The following is a 14,038-nucleotide window of genomic DNA, read 5'->3' on the forward strand; positions in this document are numbered from 1 at the left end:
AAAAAAAAAAAAAAAATTAGCCAGGTATGGTGGCATGTAACTGTAGTCTCAGTTACTCACAAGGCTAAGGCAGGAGGATTTGCTTCAGCCCAGGAGTTAGAGGCTGCAGTGAGCCATGATTGCATCACTGCCCTCCAGCCTGGATGACAGAGTGAGACTCTGTCTCAGAAAATACCACAAAACCTCCCTTGCATCTTTTACCATGTTAATGGCAAATCATTATCCTTAATTATCCATGTTCAAAGCAGAATCATCTTTAATTCTTTCTTTGCCTGTATCCACCAAATCCCTGAAGCCTGTTGAGTCTCCCGTATGTTGTCTGTTGATTGAGACACACACACTCTCTCTTGGATGACTCCCACACGATCTCTCAGCCTCCAGTCTGTGTAGTCTATCATTCATCCACAAATTCTAGGTTTATGTTTCCAAAGCAAAGCTTAGATCCTGACATACCTCTTCTCAAAACTCGTGGACATGGATAGATCCATCCATTGATTATAGGATCAAGTCAAAATTCTTTATCTTGGCTTTCTATGTTTTCATAAATTTCCCTTCAACATCATTTCTATGAGAAAATACTCATATAAGGCTTTATCAGGAGGTATTGAGTTGTATAATGGCATTATCTTCAATCATATTTTTATGATACATTGTTCTAAGGGTCTCCTCTGGGTATTTCTTGTCCTGGCTCCATGTGATTACCATTTGTAGTGAGTTTACTGTGCCTAGCACACATGTAATACTTACAACAGTTTTGTGCGGTAAATACCTATGTTGTTATTCCCAATTTATTGTTGAAGAAACAAAAACTCAGAGAATTTGAGGTATTGTCTGACATCATCCATCCAGAAACGTAACTGGGATTCAAACACTAGAAGTCAAAGAACAGCTTGTCTGTTATTTACATGTTCATTACTCTTCTGGAGATGGGAGTGTTTCCCTTCCAGCTCTTCAGCTCTGTGGAGTGCTTTGCTGAGGCTGTGTGTCCTCCTGGCAGAGAGCTGTGGCTCTAGGTCCTGACCTTCTGGTCTGGGCACCTCCGAGGGATGTGTGCTTTCTCTCCCTTCACATTCTCTAAAGCTGAGCTCTTGCAGCTATTGCCTGGGCAAGGAGTCTTCAGTTCTTATAAAACCCATCTTAGTTTTGCACCCCCCTCTGTCTCTGTTTCACTCCTCCTCCCTCTCCCTCTTCTCTCTTTCTCTTCTGTCCCTTCCTCCCCACTGGATTTCTCCCTTTTCTTCTCTTCCCTTTCTTTTTGTAAGTGTAGTGGCTCTCAACTCTTTTTAAGGCCACCCTCTGGAAGTGCAAAATATCCCTCTGATTACCTGCCTACCAGGCCTCACTTTTCAGATCAACAACAACAACAACAACAAAAAGCCAGCAAAACACTTCAGTGTAATAAAATGTCACCAAATAAGAAAATTAGGGCTTGGTTGGGGAGGTTAGGTATAATTTGCTTTAGCAATATAAGAATGATTCATGTTTGAATCACCATGTGTATATTTATTAGAGTTTAGTGATGAGGAAATTATGGGCCAGAATATACGTTGATAGAAATTTGCATCATTTTACATGGCACAATTAAACAAATAACATACAAGAAATTAAAGAGAGGCTGATGAAACTAAAAGAGTAGTCATTTATAGTAGGGATTGCCAAACTGTGACCAATTCAATACTATGATGACAGATGATTCTTATGTCTTTCTTGAAAATTTCAACAATCCTGACTGTATAACAGGAGTTTTGCAGTATCCTGATGTTATCTATCTGTCAAACTTTAGAAACCTGACTTAGAGTCTTTAGGAGATTCTACCAGGACACCCAGGACACAACTTTTAGGTCAAATTTCAGTAAATACCAATTAACATCTTTCTTTGGCTCTTCTCTTCACAAGCAGCAGCAACTCATGTGAGATATTTAACTAACAGACATTATTATGAAGGGAAAATTCAATTTAAAAAAGCCCACAGACTACCAGCCACTGCCGTTTGATGACCAAAATGCAATTAAGCTCAATAGCTTAATGTTGTTACCCTAAACACTTTATTATGCTGTAATAAACCCCTGGTAAGCCTCATTTTATACTCCATTTAACATTAACTCAGTCGGGACAAGGAAACAAATTATACCTTAGGTAAAAATGTAGGAGATGTTTGTGTCTTTGTCTATACTTTTAAATGACTAACTTTCTTAAATTTCTAAATATGACAGTTTTACTCACAGTATTGCAAAAACTCAATTAGATAATTGTTAAGTGCATTTATTCATGAAATACACAATAAGAGGAGTATGATTTGATCCCCAAATCTGTTTTCACATCTCACTTGTGTTCTGAGCTTGTGAATTTCTGTCTCCTGTAAGTTTAGGCTGTGACTCAGTTCAGAGTTAAAAGAGCTTGGACTCTAGAGCTGGATTGCTTGAGTTTGAATTCCGGTGGCAACACTTTCTAGCTGATCTTTGGTAGGCACTTTCTCTGCTTTAGTGTCCTGAAATAATAATATCCATCACAAAAGGGGTATTAGGAAGATTGAGTTAATATTTGAAAAGCATATAGTACCTGACACATAGTAGGTACTGACTATGTGTTTATGAAATGAAATGGATAAACTGTTCCCCCTATAAATGGGGTTCAAGAATTGTGGAGTATCATGTGTTTGTTTAATTTATTATAATTACATAATCATTTGCATTTTTAATATGTCTTAGGATCATTTTACAAGGAAGATAATTTTCACCTATTTATCTTACTACTTCTGGAGGGTACCCAGCAGAGTCAAAAAGTAGCCACAGATAATATTTTTCTTAGTTAGATAATGAAATATAACTGCTTAAAAAGTGCTGTGTTACTGGAAGTCCTAGCGCATATAACAAGGCAAAAACAAACAAAAAACAAAAGGCATACAAATTGGAAAGGAAAAAACAAAATCACTTGTAGTTGCAGATTACATGACTATTCATGTAAAATAATATATATGAAATAAGCTTCAAGAACTTATAACTGAGTTCAGTTAAATTTCAGAATACAAGCTCACCTACAAAAATTATTGTATTTTTAAATACTAGCAATGAGCAATTGCGATTTGAAATTTAAAAAACCATACCATCTACAATAACACCAAAAAAAGGAAACATTTAGGTATAACTTTAACTATGATCCTCCTGTTGAAAATTACAAAATACTAATGAAAAAAATCAAAGAAGACCTAAGTGGAGTAAGTGGAGAGAGATTCCATATTCTTTTATTTATTTATTATTTATTTATTTATGTTTGAGGCAGAGTCTTGCTCTGTTGCCCAGGCTGCAGTGCAGTGATGTGACCTTGGCTCACTGCAGCCTCTGCCTCCAGGTTCAAGTGATCCTTGTCCCTCAGCTTCCCAAGTAGCTAGTATTATAGGCATGCACCATCACACCTGGCTAATTTTTTTTTTTTTTTAAAGATGGGATTTCACCGTGATGGCCAGGCTGGTCTTGAACTCTTGACCTCAGGTGATCCACCCACCTCAGCCTCCCAAAGTGCTAGGATTACAGGCGTGAGCCACACGCCCGGCCTACACCTGGCTAATTTTTGTATTTATAGTAAGACAGGCTTTCACCATGTTGGCCAGGCTGGTTTCGAACTCCTGGCCTTAAGTGATCTGCCTGCCTCAGCCTCCCAAAGTGTTGGGATTACAGGTGAGATATTCTGTATTCATGGATTGAAAAACTCAATATTGTTAAGATGTCAATTCTCCCTAAAGTGATTTTTAGATTCAATACAATTCCAATCAAAATCCCAGGACTTTTTGATAGCTATCAACTGATAGCTATCAACAGCCAGATTATTCTCAAATTTATATAGGAAAGCAAAGAGAATAACTAAAATAGCCAAAACAAATTTGAAAACAGAATAGAGTTGGAAACAGAATAGAGTTGACCTACCTGATTTCAGTAGCTACCATAAAGCTCCAGCAGTCAAGGCAGTGTTGTGTTGACAAAGGATAAATACATAGATTAATGAAATAAAAGACAGTCCAGAAATAAACCCACAAAAGTGTAGCCAGTTAATCTTTGAAAACAATGCAGAGGCAATTCATTGGAGAAAGGAGAGTCTTTACAAGTATGAACCTTGACCCATGCCTCACACCATATATAAAAGTCAACTCTAAATTGTTCATAGACTTAAATTTAACATAAAGCTATAAAACTTCTAGAAGAAACCTTGTAGGAAAACTTTTGTGACCTTGGGTTACACAAAAATTTTTTCAGTACCACACCTGAAGCACAATCCAGTAAAGAAAAAGTTGCTGAACTGGACTTAATTAAATTTAAATACTCTTCTCTTGTTAAAACACACTTAAGGCATAATCTGACAGTATCTGCAAATCGCATATTTGACAGAGGAACAATATTCAGAAAATATAAAGAATATGCAAACCTCAACAATGAGAAAACAAACTCAACACTAATTTTTAAAAGGGAAAAAGCATTGAGTACCTAACCAAATAAGATATACAGATAGCAAATAAGCACATGAAAAGATGCTCAACCGTATTAGTCATTAGGGAAATACAAATTAAAACCATAAAAAGATACTATTGCATACCTATTAGACTGGCTTTAGAAGAAAAACTGACTACCAAGTGCTGACAGAGATGTTGGACAGCTGAAATCCTCCTCATCCTTTGCTGGTGGGAATGCAAAATATTTCAGTCACTTTGGGAGAGCTTGGCATTTTCTTATTAAGGTAAATATACCCTTACCTATGACCTAGTAATCCGACTCCTAGGCCTTTACTCAAGACAAATGATAGCATGTGTCTATATAAAGACTTATACATGAATAGCAACTTTATTCAAAATTGCCCAACCTGGAGACAACCCAAATGTCCTCAAACCTGTGAATGGACATCTGTGTATGAATCTCACATGCATTTTGCTAAGTCAAAGAAGCCAAACCCAAAAGGCTACATACTGTATGATTCCATTTATCTGACATTCTGGTAAAGGTAAAACTTTAGGGACAGTAAACAGATCAGTGGTTGCCAGGGGTTGGGGTTTGGGGAGCAGGGAAGACTAACCTCAAAAGGACAGCATGAGGGAGATTTTTGGGGTGAAAGATCTATTTTGTATCATGACTATGGTGGTATATATGCATTTTTCAAAACCCATTAGACTGTACATCAGAGGCAAAGAGAATGAATTTTGTTCTATGACAATTAAAAAGTAAATTTAGAAAAGAATAGAAATGTCTTAGAACAAGTCACTCATTTGAATTTGAAATAGAAAAAAGTCAACCTTTTTCTGAGTTACCAAACTGTATTACTGTATTTTAAAATTATACCAATAAGCACCTTTCAGTGTTCTTTGTAGCATCCAGAAATGGATCTGTTCCTGCTTAGATGTTCAGAGGTAATGCATATACCTTACTTTACTTGCACCATTTATTGTAAATATCTAGGCTGGGCATGGTGGCTCACACCTGTAATCCCAGCATTTTGGGAGGCCAAGGTGGGCGGATTACCTGAGATCAAGAGTTTGAGACCAGCCTGGCGAAACCCTGTCTCTACTAAAAATAGAAAAATTAGCTGGATGTGGTGGTGTGCACCTGTAATCCCAGCTACTCAGGAGACTGAGGTAGGAGAATCACTTGAACCCAGGAGTCGGAGGTTAGAGTGATCTGAGATTGTGCCACTACCCTCCAGCCTGGGAGACAGAGCAAGACTCCATCTAAAGAAGAAAAAAAAAGTCTAGTTTCTCTTCTTAATCTGAAAACTTTTTACGTCTTTTTATTTTATTTTAGCATCTAATTCCACAAGTCAGTACTCTGGAAAAATTTCTCCCCTCCTTTCATTACTTTAACTTAGCTAGTATTTTTCTTTGCATGTCTCTTATTTTTCATCAGTAAGTGTTTTATTTGGTTTCTTCCAGCCCCACACTACACAGCTTCTTGATTTTAAAGCAATGTGATTGACTGCTGAGTGGCTGGCACCTGTGGGAGGAGGAAGCCGTGTGGGTGCAGGAGGCAGCTGGGCTGTGTGGGTAGGATGCAGTGACTCACTTTTGTCATGTGTTGATTTTTGATGTAGAAATGTTAAGGACCCCAGAAGAAAACTCTTTATTTGTATTAACGGGTCCTTAAGTCATTTTTAGCTTTGAGGTGGGGAAAAAAACGTCTGAAGCTCCTTTGACCTGTCTTTCCATTTCATAAACTTCTTCTGTGTCTTTTACCTCTGTTTCATCTGATTGATTTCTCATTCACCAAAGTTTAATGCTAATTTCATGCTCATTAGACAAGGAGGACTCTGCACCAAACAGCTTCTCAAGCATCTGCAGTATTTTTATGTGCTGCACTTTGCTTTTACATCCCATCACACAGGTCTTGAATGTTGTTCATTTTATATTTTGATAGGTTCCTAAATTGTGAAAGTAATCAATGTTCGTAATAGAAATTGTGGGAAATATAGAAGGCATGAAATACAAAAATAAAATAATCCATAATCCCTGTAACACAGCTACCACCAACAAAAGTTGGTGTCCAACTTTCAGGTATTTCTTATACACATGGATATATACATAGAATGTAAATATCATAATGCACTCATAATGTATACATTATATTTTAATGTATGTTCTATACATAGCAATGTATATATTATATTTTACTTTTTTATTTTTACTTAACATAGTTCGAATTTATCCCTTGTTGCTAAGTGTTCTACTTTTTTGTTTTCCTTTGCTTAAATTATATCCCATTGTTTTAAATTATTAGATACATATATGTCATTATTACATATATACACATATATATAACCATTTTCTTACTGATAGGTATTTAGACATTTTCCATCATTTTATTGTAAAAAATAATATTTCAGTGGACAGACAAGTAAATCTATTCACATTTATAATAATTTTCTCAGTGTGAATTCCAAGGAATGGAATTATTGGGTCAGAGTGTACATAATTTTTAGGTTAAGTCTCCTAGAAAGTTTACACTTGGCTGGGGTGTAGTAGCTCATGCTTGTAATCCCAGTACTTTAGGTGGCTGAGGCAGAAGGATTGCTTGAGGTCAGGAGTTTGAGACCAGCCTGGCAGCATAGTGACATCCTGTGTTTACAAAAAATTTTTAAAACTTAGCCAGGCATGGTGGCACATGCCTGTAGTCCCAGTTACTCAGGGGGCTAAGGCTGAAGGATTGCTTGAGCCCAGGATTTGGGGGCTGTGTATATATAATGAGCCCGATTTTGTCACTGCCCTCTAGTCTGGGCAACAAACTGAGACCCTGTCTGTCTTAAAAAACAAAAAGGAAAAAAAAGAAAGTATACTCTTCCCCCAGCTTGAAAGAGTGTCATTTCTCCGCATTTTCATCAACTCCTTTACTTTGCCCACTTCTCAGGAAAAACAATTGGTATTTCATAGTTGATTTAGTGTGTATTTATTAGAAGCACAATGGAGAAAAATTTCTCATGTTTATTTACAATTTTAAATTTCTGTGAATTTGCTTGCTGTTGTCTGTAGTGTGATTTCTAATGTAATGTTTTTATCATCGCTGAGTTATTTTAAATTAATCATAAGAGATTATAAAGATATTAACATTTCATCTCTCACAAATTGCATACATTTTAAACAAATTATCTTCTTTTAAATGTGTTATATATTAACATTTTCATTGTAATTATGAATGGCTTCTGTTTTATATTTCCCAAATGTTTATTGCAATTACAAAGGAATCTCTTTGTTTTCATAATAATTTTGCATCTTGATGCTTTACTAAATTGTATTACTACTTCTAATAGCTATTCAGCTAAGTCTGTTGGGGTATTTGGTTGACAGCCACAACATCTGCTAATAGAGATAATTGTGTATTTTATTTTCTAGAATTATATCTTCTTACTTTCTAGAAATCTTATTGCAGTGGCTGGGATATTAAGAAAGCCACCATATTGTTTTGGGAATAGTTGACAGCCTTTTGTTTCTGATTTTCATGGGAATACCTAAAAGCACCAAGTTGGAAGTTGTTATGAAATGTATATTATTCTCTATGTTAAGGAAATGCCCTTGTATTTTTAATTTGCAGTTATTATTTTTTAATTTTAAAATTTTATTCTCGTTAGAGATAGGGGTTTTGCTATGTTGCCCAAGCTGGCCTCAAACTCCCAGCCTCAAGTGATACTCTCACCTCAGCCTCCTGAGTAGCTGGAATTACAGGTGCAGGCCACTATGCCTAGCTCAGCAATTATTTTTAATGAGAAATGGATTTAGAATTCTAATTAATGCACTTGGAGCATATTTGGAGAAGCTGATGACTTTTTTCCATTGAGCTATCCTTGCATTCCCCAAATAAATTTTAAACTCATGATCTAGGTTTTATAACACTTGGTACATTTTGTTAGTTTTTCTTTTATAGTTTTGTTTATAGCCATAAAGGAGTTTTAGACTAAATTTTATTTTTGTGACATTGTCAAATTTTGATATCAAATTTCTACTGCCTTGTTACTGGTCATCTTTGAGCCTTGGATGGATTTGCATCTGTGGTTATATTCCCCTTAGTTTTATTTTCTATACATTTTCTCTCTCTCTCTCTCTCTGTCTCTTTTTTATTGATTATACTTACCAAGGACTTACTAGATATTAATTATTTAACTCTAAAACCTAGTTCTGAATTAACTAATAAGCTTACCTATTTTTTTTTAATCTCATTTTACATGTGTTACTGATATTTTTTATCAATCTGCTTTTTAAAAAATTTTCTTATTTGGAGCCTTAGTAACTTTTTTTAATGTTGAAAGTTAAGAGAGAGCATTAGCCCCTGCTTCCCACCATTGCAAATTCTCCTCGGTTTCCAGTAATCATATGATCTCCTCCTTCTTTAAAAAAATGCGGGTTTGGGCCAGGTGTGGTGTCTCACACCTGTAATCTCAGCCTTTTGGAAAGCCAAGGTGGGAGGATTATTTGAGGCCAGGAGTTTGAGGTCAGCCTAGGAAACATAGGAAAACTCCCATCTCTAAAAAAATTTTTTTAAAAAATTAACTGAACATGATGCCACATGCCTGTAGTCCCACTTACTAGGGAGGCTGAGGTGGGAGGATCATTTGAGCCTAGAAGTTCAAGGCTGCAGTAAGCCATGATCATGCCACTGCACTCCAGTCTGGGTGACAGATCAAGATCTTGTCTTTTGAAAGCAGAAAAAGGAGGTTTGTTACATTTTATAAAACCACTTCCAGGTAGAGCTGCAAATTCTAAATTCAGTGATAAATGAAGAGGGAAAATCCCTATCATTTCTTTATTTTCTGTTTTGAGTACTAAGATAATTGAAACCAAAGTGTGCTGATTGGGCATTATTTGGGTGTCATCCTTTGGGGGACTTTGTTTTCTATTTGCAGATATCGCGGTGGTGGAGATGAGTGATGCCTTCCGGCAGCCGTCCTTGTTTTACCACCTCGGGGTGAGAGAAAGTTTCAGCATGGCCAACAACATCATCCTCTACTGTGATACTAACTCGGACTCTCTGCAGTCACTGAAGGTACCTCCCTTGTTTACTGAATGTTCAATTTTAGCATCAGTATTTCAGGGATACTCTTTGCCATCCAAAACATTTTAAGTTGATATTTGTGAAAGGATGTCTATATGTATGGTCAGTATGCACCAATTACTAGTCAACTTGGGAGGTTTATCGAGAATTCACTGTAGAAATTTGATGACACAGGTAGCAAAAAAGTTCACAGTGAGTTCTGAGTTTCAGTTACGGTTGTAGCGGAGGAGACTGTGTTAATAGGAAGTCATCAGTGCAGACGTGGAGAAAGGAGATTGCATAAGGTATGGTCCAGCCTTCATGCTTTGTCACTTTTGGGAGCTTTATGGTGCCCTCTGGTCTCCCAACTAAAAGTACACTTCCTACTTGAAAGTGTTCTAGGCTCGGCACGGTGGCTCTTGCCTGTAATCCCAGCACTTTGGGAGGCCGAGGTGGGAGGATCACCTGAGATCAGGAGTTCGAGACCAGCCTGACCAACATGGAGAAACCCTGTCTCTACTAAACATACAAAAATTAGCCGGGTGTGGTGGTGCATGCCTGTAATCCCAGCTACTTGGGAGGGTGAGGCAGGAGAATCACTTGCACCCAGGAGGTGGAGGTTGCAGTGAGCTGGGCTTGCACCATTGCACTCTAGCCTGGGTAACAAGAGCAAAACTCCATCTCCAAAAAAAAAAAAAAAGTGAAAAAGCAAGTGCTCTGAGAAATTATCTCTGAGTACACCAAAATAGTTGTCATCCTCTTTTACTAGGGTATAATTTAAACTAAGATGGGAGAAGAGGAAGAGAAACTTAACTATGTTTGTCTACAAAATTCAACCTGTCTCATTGTCATTCTGTCCAGTAAATAGGAGCTTACTGCTATAAAGGCATTTCCTCCATCCAAAAAAGTTTGCTAAAATGCTTTTTGCAAGGCCAAGTGATTTTACACTGTGTGATTCTTTGAAAAGCATCCCACAGTTCAGTGAAACACATGCTGAGCTTGCTATCATCCATTTCCTTTGTGAAACTTCCAGCTAGCTTCATGTGGCTTTTTCTCGGCTCTGTCTTCTAGTTCCCAAATCTGAGCCAACCTTGGGACATTGAGCCCTAGAATCCTGAACCATATTTCTAATGACTTAGCAATTGTCATATGAGTATTTCTAACCCAAAATTCATGCAAAAAATATCAGTAATATTTTACTTTTATCTGAGCATTTAAAGCATGTGTGGCTTTCTTTGATTAATCTGTAGAACTTCATTAAGCAAACATACCTACTACAGGCCAGGCATTGTGCCAGGGATTGACAGGCATATCCCTTTCCAGAATAATCTGAAACAGTTCTAAGAGATTTGCCCCTATTTGTTCTCAGTGCTTTTTTACCTAGAGTAATCCTTTATCTGGAGCAATCCTTAAGCCCCTACTTAATTTTCCTACAGATTTACCCCTTTAATTAATGCATCGTAAAATGTTGTAACTCATTTTTAATTAATACATTTTGATTTGCTGCTATTTGCAACCCATGTTAGTACTTGATGAAGGAATTAGATTATTTTATTTAGCTCTTTTCATTTTTCTTTGGGTTAAGTTTATATATATATATATATATATGTATGTGTGTGTGTGTGTGTGTGTGTGTGTGTGTGTGTGTATATATGTATGTATTTAGACAGGGTCTTGCTCTGTCACCGAGGCTGGAGTGCAGTTTCACGATCACAGCTCACTGCAGCTTCGACCTCCTGCATTCAAGTGATCCTCCCTCCTCAGCCTCCTGAGTAGCCAGACTACAGTCACATGCTACCTAACCCAGCTAATTTTTCTCTTTTTTTGTAGAGACGGGCTTTTTCTATGTTGCCCAGGCTGGTCTCAAAGGGCTGGGATTACAGGCATGCGCCACTGCACCTAGACGGATTAAGTTTATTTAAGCGGCACTATTATGTTGGAGATTTTTTACTCTCTAAATTTTTTACTCTTGCTTCTACCAGTATCTAGTGATTTAATTTTATGCCCATTCTTTCCTGGGGAAGTATTTTTAAATGAAATAAACGTACATTTGAGAGAAAGAGATAAAGCTAATCTTACCACAAATATGTCTGGGACAAATAAACTGACTTATTGTTTTAAGCTAGCCTTTGTCTAGGAGTGTTATTGGCATTTGATTGACGTAGTTCTTTAAAAAGTTTAATGATGTCTAAACTGTGCTCATTTATCTTGTACATACTATCTGCTTCGTATTGCACACTCACTATGTGCTAGGTGCCAAGCTCTTTACCTGCGTATATTTTCAAATTTAATTCTTAAAGGAGGGTCTGGGTGTGGTGGCTCATGCCTGTAATCTCAGCACTTTGCAGGGCAGAGGCAGGTGGATCACTTGAGGCCAGGAGTTTGAGACCAGCCTAGCCAAGCTGGTGAAACCCCATCTCTACTAAATACAAAAATTAGCCAGGTGTGGCAGCGCATGCCTGTAATCCGAGCTACTTGGGAGGCTGAGGTATGAGAATCTCTTGAACCCAGGAGGCAGAAGTTGCAGTAAGCCGAGATCGTACCACTGCACTCCAGCCTGGGTGACAGAGCAAGACCCTGTCTCAAAAAAATCCCCAAACAAAGAAAAAGAAGAAGAATAGTTCTTAGAAGAGCTCTATGAGATGCATATTCTATTAGTAGTATTTTAGTATCACAAACTGAAGCTCAAACAAAATCAAGCATTTTCCTAAGATGATATAGCCAGGAAAATTTGGGATGAGGTCTGCCTGACTCCAAAGCCTGTTGCCTTTGACCGCTATGCATTATTACCAGTTACTTCTAGTTAAAATTACATCATACATTCCTGCTGAGTGTGTTCATTTAGAAAAACCTATCAGCTATGCCCCCTAAGTTTTCGTAGGTTACATCTTTTTTTCTTTTCCCTTCCCCCATCTATTAACTTAAACTTTTGCTATTTTCTTAGACTATTCCTAGCCTGGTAGGTCATGTGTCTGGTTGCAGAAGACAGAAATATCTGGGATAGGAAGCATTTTTGGCAGACTAGCAATTTCCTGTGAGTCCTAAGAGTTCCTCAGGTCCTGTGCTACTGAAAAGAGTTGGTGTGTATGTGTATTTTTAGTTTTATTCATTTCTCTGCAATTAGAGATGTAACTCTTATTCCTGCCACTGACGAACAGATAGGAAAACTGCAATGAAATAAGCAGAACGAGAGATATTTAAAATAATATATCATGTAAGGATTAACCAAATAAAAGCAAAGCATCTCTCTGTTTTCACATGGCAAAGACAGAACTAGAATGCTATTCTTGTTGTATGTTTAGTTTCACTTAGGTTAATTCTTTGCCCATCTAGAAAGTACCTCTGCACAAGTTTTATTTTCATCTGCTGTTTGTTGAAGACTGTGGTTTCTCTTTGGCGGCAAATTCTCAGGAAGAAATCGTAGAAAAAAAAAATTTTAAGTTTAAGCTCCTGGAAAAATAATAGGAGCTATAAAAGTAATTTAAAAATCTATGTCTGAAGTATCATTTGAAAGGATATTTAGAATCTAGTCATAGCATTTAATTGTAATAAGATTTATATCCATTGTTTTAAATAACAAGTACATTTTATTGTACTAAGAATGAAAAATTTTAATATTTTTTTCAAGAAAAGATGATCATTACACTTTGAGAGAAGGAAGTTGATTTTTTTCTTTTTTTTTTATTTTATTGCAATGGCACAATCTTGGCTCACTGCAACCTCTGCCTCCAGAGTGGCTGGGTTTATAGGCACATGCCATCACACCTGGCTAATTTTGTATTTTTAGTAGAGATGGGGTTTCACCCTTTGGCCAGGCTGGTCTCAAACTCCTGACCTCAAGTAATCTGCCCACCTCAGCCCCCTAGAGTGCTGGGATCAAAGGTGTGAACCACTGTGCCTGGCCGATACTTTTTCTTTTCTTTAGCATTGTAACAACACTTTTTTTTTTTTTTTTTTACAATTTTCTTAAATAAATCTCATGAGAATTTCTCATGTGCACACTAACGTTTATTGAGAGAATATCTATGCCAAGATGTACGTTGGTTTAAAGTAAGAAATGCTAGTAACAATTCTTTCCTGATTTATTTCGTGCATTATGAAATGATCATACTTCCACTTGGGGTCTGTCAGTAAGTGGTGAGTAAGTCTGGAAACTCTTGGTCAATGAGCTATGGCACAGTTGCATTAAACACCTCTGATGGCTTAGGAGAAATGGACAGCTGTTTTGTGTAGAGTGAGGAAGTTGTTTTAATGAACCATCTCTTATCACTAGAAATTCCTTTATAACACCAGCTCTCAGCTCAGCTTCTTGTGATCCTTTCCCCCACTCCCTTCCTCAGCTCCTTCTCTGTGTTCTGAGCCACTCCCCACTCACTTTAAACAATGCTACTTATAAAGCAAAGCAAAACAAAAACGATGAAACATGATTGCACATGCCAGATAGTCAATAATTAAAAGCTCTTATACTACAGATGGCCAGGTTATGGAGAGTGGGAAACCTACACACTGTTGGTGGGAGAGATACTACCTTCTGAAGAGCAATTTGG

General features: G+C 37.2%; 1 protein-coding gene across 2 annotated transcripts in view; it reads left to right on the top strand.

Annotated features, from left to right (window-relative positions):
* MAP3K5 (mitogen-activated protein kinase kinase kinase 5) overlaps positions 1-14,038 on the top strand; it is a 234,775-nt gene that overhangs the window by 61,601 nt on the left and 159,136 nt on the right. For both annotated transcript variants that reach the window (XM_021670832.2, XM_021670831.2), the window contains exon 2: positions 9,364-9,503. In XM_021670832.2, the coding sequence (XP_021526507.1) occupies positions 9,364-9,503 (140 nt within the window). The remainder of the gene's footprint in view (positions 1-9,363; positions 9,504-14,038) is intronic.

Source organism: Aotus nancymaae, unplaced genomic scaffold, assembly GCF_030222135.1.
Source record: "Aotus nancymaae isolate 86718 unplaced genomic scaffold, 86718_ANA_hifiasm-v0.15.2.pri h1tg000040l, whole genome shotgun sequence".
NCBI lineage: Eukaryota > Metazoa > Chordata > Mammalia > Primates > Aotidae > Aotus > Aotus nancymaae.